We start from the raw sequence: 9954 nt of genomic DNA, 5'->3' as shown, positions 1-9954 counted from the left end.
AGGACACTTACGAAAATTTAAAATAGCATCTGTATATTTATTTTTAATTATTACGTGACTTTCACATCCTTAATATGCACACTTCATGACTTCCCGAAAGGACGGCTATTGTAAGAAACCGGAATACTGCTTTGAAACAACGCAGACATGTAAAACGATCAGTGCAACATAGGTAATGAATTTGATCGATGGGAACTTTTAAAAGAGGTTTACTCTGCTGAAAATGACAGCGATTTTGTATACAAACTTTATGACAAACATTAATACACACATTAAACAGAAAATTTATTAAAACCGTAACAATAGTACATAAGTGAAATTGTAATTGTTATTTAGTTTATATAACTATTCATTAAAAACATTGAACTTGTTCATTAAAAAGTTTCTGACATCGATAACACATTTAATTGTACATTAAAATGCTTGTGTGTGGATTTATCCGGATAACAAAGGTTACTAATACCTTTCAACATTCTCCATAATTATTTTCTGTCTCAAGCTGATTCATCATTGCATTTTTTTATAATTAATCTTTTCTATCTAATATGTTTCTATTTTTTTAATTCATTATCAAAGTTAAAAGTTTCAACACAACTTAACTTGGGTTTAAAGTTACAACTGGAATTAAATGTTATAATTGAAGTTCCAAAAATAGTAATAAATCAATTGTTATATAAAACTTGTAAACAAATAATGTACACTGTTAATTTACATTTACATGTATTCAGTACAAATAACAGAATAAGTGCTGTCCATGATACTTTAAACAATGTAAGAACATAACATGAACATATTCTTTCAAGTGTTTTCTGTCTTTGTATACCAGAATATGATTGATAGTTCAACACAGCTTGACAACAATGATTTTGTCTTTCTCATAATTCCCAACAATGAGGGTTGAGGTTTGTTCACTGAACCAAACTGACCGTGGCTTACACAAGCCATCAGCCTCCCTGGCCACTGTAGCCAGCTTCTTTCTCCCCTCCTGGTCCACCTGTAACACAGTGTTAGACCCATACCCACACACAAAGACATGACCACTGGGGCTGACACATAGTCCACCTGTACTGTGTAGGTCAGGATCTTCTACTGTAGATAACACTTGACCATATTCATCAAGAGTTATTAATTCTGAATCATTTGGATTTGTCACATAAATTCTCCTCCCATCTGGAGAGACAGCATACCTGCACACTGTGCTATACGGCGGATTGTTTGCATAGAGCTTCTTTATTAGTCTTCCATCCATTGCGTACAGGTACAGGACCTCTGCAGAGCCCACATACAGCTTGCCCTGGTGGTGGGCAATCGAGTAGCAGTAATGGTTTGTGGTGAACTTTCTCACTGCCTGTAGCTTTCCTCTGGTCACTGTGAGGAAGTGGACCTCACATGGTATATTGGTGTAGTATGTTACAGCTACTGCTACTTCACTGCCTGTAGTGTGACACAAGTGGTAAGGATGAGAAGGCAGATCACAGTGATCAATTACCTCAAACTGTCTGTTCAAAAGCTTCACTCTCTTGTTGTGACGATCAGCAATAACTACCTCTCCACTGGGCAACTCACAAATACCTGCAATAAGGCAGATTGTCTTGTCCTTCTTTATTCTAACTTTATAACGACTTGAACTCTGAGCCTTATACACATGGATATTATCAGTTTCAAAATTGCCAAGTTTGTTCAGGTTTCTCAGAAATGGTAATAAACTTTCGTCAGATTTAAACTTCATTCCTCCCTTTGCCAATAATTCTTGCTCAAGAAACTTGGCTTCACTCAGCTTAGACTGGCATATTCTGAATCCAATATAAGAACTGGTCTCCTTGTTTTTGCCAGTAATCTTTCTGAGCTTCTCAAACATGGTTTTAAGTTGGTCATGCATGTGGGCACAGGTCTCTATATCATGTTTCACACTCTTCTCTAAATCTTCCATCATACTATCCAATTGTTCAAATGTCTTCTTCTCAATCTCGTCCAAGATATAGTTGATTTCTTTGCGGAAAGCCTTGATTTCAGCAATAATGTTCTTGTACGAGTCCTTCAGTGAGACTTGATCTTTTATCCTGTCATTCTTGAGCTCATCCATCCTTTGTCTCATCTTGTACACTGCTGATGGCAAATGCTTGAACTCTGCTGTCTTCATGAAGCCTCTTGCTAGGTCAGGCAAGGGACTGATTCTGCTACAATGTCTGCAATACGGGGACTCAAGTGACAAATGGTATCACTACTTCATGAAAGGACGGTAAGGATATATTTCTATTTGTCAACAAGTACATCTATCATTACTTATATTTCTATTTCATTGTTTTTGTTATTTATTTCTAAAGATCATAGTAGCGAGGATAGTAAACTTCCTTAACTATACAATTGGCAAACTCAGGGAAAACTAAAAAACAAGGAAATACCTGAGATGTTTCTATTGACTAGTAAACTTATTCAGTTTATACTTTATACTAAGATCGGTAACACAAACTATTTTAAGCCTAACAAGTTTAAGTATCATACTTCATTAAGCTAAATGATTTGCTTTAACTTGATTTTATAAACCAAAACATAGTTTCTCATAATTATCTTTAAAGAGATTTCCTTCAAAAGTCACAAAACTCAAAACTCAAAATTACACAATTCAATTTATTCAAGAACAAATGAAGTGAGCTTAGATTGATCCTGTTTTAAGGGATTTAAGATTGCCCGAGAAGTTGGGGCCATGTGAGATTAAACTCTCACCTGTGGTTAAGGGTCAAACATACACTGCAGCAAAATTCCTGGTGGCCATCACAGTGGAACTCCAGAACTTTGCCATGTTGGTCGCATCTCTCCATGAAGAACCCCGCCCACTTCTGAATGTCTCCACGCCCATACACAACATGCTTCTTGAAATACTCTCCGTGCATCTTCACACATTTGTCACACAGATAGTGTTCACATTGTGGACAGAAGTGCTGGGCATCGGTGTTCAGGTTATTTTGCTCACACGTAGAGCAACTGTAGTTGTGAAACTGGTCAGATCCCTTGTAAATAGATGAACCGCCGGATGCCATGTTTTTGTCTTCTTATACCAAAATTAATTATTATTCAAACTCTCAAATGTCTGTTGGATCTGTGTTACATCAATATGTATTAGCTAGAATATTCCAAAGTTATGACAATTTAAAAAGCTTTCACTTTCACAATTCGAATTAAAAGATTTATATTTCACATATTTTGGTGGACCGCATCACAGGGCGTCATTGCTGTGACACGTTTAAACTCCGTACCACTTTGTATTTGATAAGACCAGGAAGTGAACTTCTTCAATGATTTTATCGAAGAAACTTACCAGTACGAGATAAACATAACAACCGCACTTGAGATTAGAATTTAATGTAGGACATAGGCTAGCAGATTACATTTAAATTTATTAAAACACTAATAAGTCAAGTGGGACATTACCATGTATCCAATTGTAGGCCATGCAGTAAAATATATTGCTTATATAACCTCTTAACTATCTTAGTTTTCGTATATAATTAAATGAAACAGGTATTTTGCCGACTAGGTGGAGGGGGGCTGAGAGAAATCTACAAAACCCATGAAATAGAGGTCATTTGTATGACATCAGTGTAAAATAGATTTTCTTTAATCACGACTGAAATAAAATACGATCTGATTCTAAATTCGACACTTTTTTGTTTCTTTTATACGTATTTTCGGAAATTTATATGTATTTTTTTTATTTATTTTTTTGAATACCTAATTGCTACCCTAGCGACGCTCCTCATGCGAAGTTTTTACCGCCGATGACGTTGACTGCCGTTCCTACACCGGCCTACGGGGAAAAATAGTTCTCCAATACTTTTTTAAAAGTCTTTTATTTTCCCGTCTTTCAGTGCAAACATTTTATAAACATGCACCAGAAAACGTTTTTGTCGTTCCTAATAATAACAGTTAAAGCAAAAACATTTTTTTTATTTACAGGTCATGAATACATTGTACAAATCACAATGGTCGCCATTTACCTAACGATTATTCGAAAGGTCGAAAGTGAAAACAAAACAAATGTGGAGTAACATTGGATTAAAATAATTTTCCAAGCTGTAGAATTGTTGTCATGATATATGGTTGCATGATTCATGAATATTAAATCACCCTCAATGTCAGAGATCAGTCTTATTAGGTTGTAGACGGGTCGGTTCCAAATTGGGGCTAGGACCACGCTTCGAAGTGGGATGGCGTATTTTAGTTTTATCAGTTAAAGCTGCACTCTCACAGATTTACCGTTTTTACAACCTTTTTTATTTATTTTTGTCATGGAATGAACAAATTTGTGCGTAAATATCTGCAAACCAGTGATAAAAGACTGCTGACAAAAAATCAGATCGCAGATTTTCAAATTTCCGTTCGAAAATTAATGTTTTATGGCTTAAACGTTACTAACGGTTTAAGAAAAATGCGTAAATCATCAATTTTTGAACTTAAATATAAAAATCTGCGATCTATTTTTTGTCAGCAGAGTTTTATGACGTTTTCCATGCATTTTTCGCATAAATTGGCTCGTTCCAAGACAATGAATAAAATCTCAATTTGTGAGAGTGCTGTTTTAATTGTTATGGTAATTGTCCATGAAGTTTATATTACAAAGTCTGACAGTTTGAAATTATTATTTTTTAAATTCCCTCCTTCATGTCAAAGTTTCAGCCCAGACACAATAAACTATATTGTATATGCATATCCGCAGCATTCCATAATGATTAAGCTCGAAGTGAAACAACATTGAACCTTGAGACACAGGCATGGGTCTTGACTACGACACATTGCCTTTAAATGCACCACTATCCTCAACACCGCAAATATGTGTATGAAATTAAAAGTCAGTACCTCAAAAACATATATAGTTACGGAGAAAAGTAGATTTATCTCGATGTCCTTGGACGGACGGACAGATCGGACCAGACGGGACAAGGTGAATTTTATGCTGCCCCAACCACCACGTGGTGGAAATTTACAAATCAGACTAATATATCGTGATGTTATTGTGACTGTGATATTTACTGCATACTATATTAATATCTTTAGAACGAAACTAAATATTTACTCTGATGATGTGTGTGTCGTATCTATTACTCAGCTAATTTGTTTCCATGCCGGTTTTAGAACAGAACAGAACAGAACAGAACAGAACAAAATGTTTATTTTTTTAAACGTAAACAGCTGATTGTTATAAACACAAAAAGAGAAAAAAAGACTTGCATGATTGGATATTATATTTTATTACAAATCACTTTCTGTGGTTAGGCCAAAATGTAGGAATGCTCTTCACAGAGACATAAAACACATCAAAAGTGAACCCACTTTTAGAAAGGAACTGAAAACTTTTTTGTTTGGACTGTTTTATAATTGAAGAGTCAACCTGATTTTATGTGTACTTGCCTATACTAATAGCCTTGTATAAAATATCGCATGAACTGTGTGAAGCGCAATCGAATATTGAACAATACTTTTTTCGTTAAACAAATGTATTTGTATTATGCATATGAATAGTTTTATAGAATACCCAGTGTGTATTTGAGTCATTTGTCATAAAAAAAATAACAGCGTTATATGTGGGTATGTCTTTATAGATAGTCATATATTTGAGTATCTTAATTCGAAAGCCTTACAACAGAAAATAGTTAATTTTAGATCTGAACAGGCTAGATTTAGTTCAGGTATTATAAATTCAACGAACATATTTTTCCAGCGGTGCTGTCGCTCCCTTGGTGTTAATTGGTTTAACTTGCTATACATCATCAATATCCTACATACTTAATTTATTCAGTGCGTGCAGTTTATTTTCAGTCGTTTTATGAACAGATTAAAAAACATTCAATTCTAAAGGACAGCCGCACGATCCATTTTCTTTTCTGAAACTCATGATATTATTTAACACTTTAAAAGAAAAAAAAATGAATAAAGAATATTTTGACATCAGAAAAAATCCATCTTAAGATATAACTTCCTTCAGCAACCAGTTTATCTTCCCTTTTGAGATAAAAGGTGTTACATTGATAAATAAATATCTTATATTTCACTCAAGAAATACTCATTATGGCTTGTCTCTCATATTCTAGTTGAAAAGTTGGCAATACTCAACAAGTGTGTTATAAGGCCAAAAAAAATTGTTTGTTTAGGGTAACCTTCCCAAAATTTCTAGGTAGGATAGGTAGGGATTGTTTTTGATTTAAAAAAAAAAATCAAAATCTGTCGTAAGTTCAGAGTGTTTTCTTGCACATGGCAGTCTTTCCTACATTACTGTCATTGCCTGACTTTGTTTTATCATATAAACAATAATTCTGATTAAAATCTGCATTTATCCGCCCTTCGTAACTCTCTATTCGCTAACGAATATATTTTTTTTGCTCAGAAACGGAAAAAATTGTTAGGGTCGGCGCATTTTTATAGGTAGGGTCGGGTTACCCGAAACGGGCATATTTTTTTTAGGCCTAAGCATTAGTTAAAAAAAATAAAAAAATGTCCAGTTAATCAAACGAAATCACACGAGAGCTACTACAATATTACAAAAGAAATAATATGAGGTAATAAATTCGTATATTTTTTTTCTATTTGTGAACTTGATTGATTCCAACATACTTTACATGAACGCTATTCTATCGAATTCGGCCAACTTAAATGCGAATTGATAACCTGATAGCGTTCGCGAATTGTTTCGTGTTAAAATGACACTCTTATTCAAAATGTATAACAAACATCATTTTTAGTGATAAACCTTTAACTACTTACTAAATAATGCATTTATGGAAAATATTATTTACTGGAAACAAGGTTGTAACCGTGTATTTACTAATTGAAAACGCAAAAACAATACATGATTGGTGAATGCTAAAAGATTTAATCTGATCTACAATCGTTTTATTAGGTAGAAATACCGTGTTTTCTGCACATTTCTTTCAAATTAACCTCGGCATCCTTCATAAGTACCATTGTTTTCGACATTTATTCATCCGTTCTGTATATGAACACAATTGTATTAGTTATGGTACATCGTATTTGGAAGTAAGAGTGCATCTTTAACCACCTATTTTACGTGATAATTATCTAGCTATCTAATAAATATTCGCGACACTTTTTTGGTTAGATAAATATCATAAGACTAAAAGCAGGCTTGAAAGTGACCAGAACTGCCACCTATTACCCTTTTTTATCTATACAACACTATCAGATTAACTGTTTATGGTTTATGAATTCCACTTAATAACTGGTAATTAAAACTAGATAAGATTCGTGTTACCACTTATCTATGAATGCACTTTTGGCTTTTAGCAATAACTCGTTATCTAGTTATGGTTTGCGAATTCTACTTAATAAGTAATGTGTGACTGGTAAACTAGATAAGATTCGTGATCCGTAATTGAGATGACCGCTGTTATCACTGTTGGTACGGACTGAAATTAAAAGCAAAATCAAACATTATTAAATGCAGTTTTGAGGGAAATGATGACCAAACAGGAGGTTCAAAAATTGTATCAGAGTTGGGGAATACAGTGTGTTCTTCTTCTAACCAATCTAACCCCATTTTCAAGAAAAAACAAACACTATTTCCCAAATGTGAATGTAAAACTACTATTTTATGGGTTTTCTTTTTTTATTAAAAAGAAATTGGACCCCAAACCGTTTTGTATCAATGAGTTATATTCTTGAGGAAAGAGACATTTTCAAAAGATTATTTTTTAACTTTTCTGTCGTTTTAAGGAGTTTCTAGGCAATATTATATTTCCCGATTTAAGTAAAAAAGACGCCTTTTTCCAACCAGAAAGACTCCGGTCCTGTTCCCAAAAGAATGGAATACAATATGATATTAACCACCTATCGTATTCAGCACACACACCTGGATCGCATCATGACAGAAACCGCCTAACCCATACAACACAAGCAACAGGGATTGTTATACGACATTAACAATTTGTCCAATACCATGCGAGCGCCAGGATCGTGTTATGACATTACCCACCTATCTCAAACTCATCTTAAAGTTTGACATTACAGCCCATCTCATACACTGCAAGCGCCTGAATCTTACGTTGGCGCATACAACCGAATCGTTATATGACAAACTTCCTGTAAAGTATTTTTTTTCTACACAATAATCAATAGTCCACGACATACTCTTAAACAAACACAGAGCGCTGTTAAACACCATCGTGAATAAAACATATCCCCTCTACCCTGCCCTTGGTGAGGACTTTCTGGATATATTGTAATTTTAAAATGTCTTCTTACCTTGTAGTCCGTTGACGTTACGAGGAATTCTTGAACGAGGTATGTCGCTTTAGCGTTGTCTTTGCCGTCACGCCTATGAGTGAACAGTTTTACTTTATAAAAGACTTAACTCTCAGTATGTCTTCTATCATTTCCTGCACCGTCGACGGCAAATGTTCTCGAAGGAAGCACTCCGTCGTTTTGGCGCTGTATCCGCCATTAAGCGTACATGAACTCGTTGACCAATATGAAGTCAATTTATGTTTGGGGAACAGAAAAAAAGGGTTGGAGGTACAGAGACAGTAGGCGGACCTTTAAATACCCGCCAAAGTTGAAATTCTTAATGATTAGGCCTAGCACTTGAAATTGGCCAATCTGCAATTCCATTGGCTGAAAATGAAGATTGTATCCGAATGGTGGTTTAAACCGAGTCGAGTTAGGTATTGCGTCATTCTCGCGGGGCTCAAATAAATGACCACTTGCTTAAGGGGCGGGCATCGATATAACACAAGTTCGTCCATCTCAATTGGCAGAAAGCACAGAGACAACAAAAGAGATAAGCAAGTTAATACTTTACTATATGGGAACATATAATCACCAACCCTATTGAAATACGCCGAATCGATTACAAAATGCATCGACTGCTGGGTCCGAAATCCGCTTAATATAAATTTGCCTTAGCGTGGATAGGAGCGTATCCCTACCGAAGGCAAAAATTATAACTTTTTTCAGCACTCCAGACTTCTTATAGTCAAACATGTTCGTAAACAGAAGGGTTTGATATTTTAAGGTCGCTTTCGTTGTAAGTTTCTGGAACATTTTAAAACGGGTGTTTTTCTTCTCGCATATGTCGCAATAGTAATCTTTAAACAACTTGCTGAGTTTCTGGTTTGGGTTATCCCTTACTCTTTTCCCTAGGTTAAAACCATCTATATCGCCATTAATTTCCGCAAACGTTGCTTCTCCCGCCGGTCCAACGAGAGTGTATTTTCCGTTAGCCCATTTACCACTAGGGCCTAAAAGAGGAGTCTTAAAGCCTGAAAGACATAGGGTTACATTTAAAACAAACAACCTCTGCAGCTAACTACAAAACTGGTTAATTCTTTGGTTTGGTTAAAGTTAGCTTAATTATTTACCGATTGGTCAATATATATCAAATGATAACTGTTGACTAATCAAATTGCTTTAATGTGCAAACTTGCCAAAAGATAACTCGTGAAATTACTTATATAAAATGCTGGCATATAACTGAATGTGACTCAAATCTAAAATAGAATACTAATATTTAAAAAAAAATCTTCTGTACAGTGATATTTCATGTGTATCATGTTTATGGTCTGTCGAACTGCACGATTTGACATATATACATAGCATACGCGAACAAATTATATGCTATTCCGTTACCTCTATTCCTCATTATTACTTGGCTTATTATGGGGTTGTATCTTTTCATAATATTGCCCTTGCAAATTGATTGCAGAAACCAGTTTTTCAAGAATAACCAATGAGCAAAAAATCTGGGCGGTTTGATGAGACGCCTTAGACACACCTCGGGCAATACGGAAACAGCCAGAGCGTAAAGTTTGATTATAGATATTAATGCATTTCAAAGTTTTCAACCAAACTTCTTTGGAAATATACAGTGGATTCCGAGGATGCTATGACCATGCTGGATTTGCACATGTGTTTTTTTGGTTAACTACGCTCCTAGCACTGTCGTAG

At 35.0% G+C, this 9954-nt stretch overlaps 1 protein-coding gene across 1 annotated transcript; it reads right to left on the bottom strand.

Moving 5' to 3' along the window:
• Window positions 1-393: 393 nt before the first annotated feature.
• LOC128203393 (uncharacterized) lies at window positions 394-3190 on the bottom strand. Its single transcript, XM_052904798.1, has 2 exons — window positions 2725-3190; window positions 394-2186 (listed from the first exon to the last, which is right to left on the bottom strand). The coding sequence occupies exons 1-2, from the start codon at window positions 3036-3038 to the stop codon at window positions 842-844; spliced, it is 1659 nt and encodes a 552-aa protein (XP_052760758.1). The 5' UTR covers window positions 3039-3190; the 3' UTR covers window positions 394-841.
• Window positions 3191-9954: the final 6764 nt, after the last annotated feature.

The sequence above is a fragment of the Mya arenaria genome, chromosome 9 (assembly GCF_026914265.1).
Source record: "Mya arenaria isolate MELC-2E11 chromosome 9, ASM2691426v1".
Taxonomy (NCBI): domain Eukaryota; kingdom Metazoa; phylum Mollusca; class Bivalvia; order Myida; family Myidae; genus Mya; species Mya arenaria.
The sequence above is the reverse complement of the archived record's forward strand: the minus strand, read 5'-3'. Positions and strand labels throughout refer to the sequence as shown.

What these genes read in the sequence shown, in the direction of transcription:
- LOC128203393 (XM_052904798.1), bottom strand. Translation starts at nt 3,038, where the DNA reads ATGGCATCCGGCGGTTCATCTATTTACAAGGGATCTGACCAGTTTCAC. An exon ending in TGTTTGACCCTTAACCACAG is followed by an intron (nt 2,187 to 2,724) that starts GTGAGAGTTTAA and finishes CCCGTATTGCAG; the next exon opens with ACATTGTAGCAGAATCAGTC.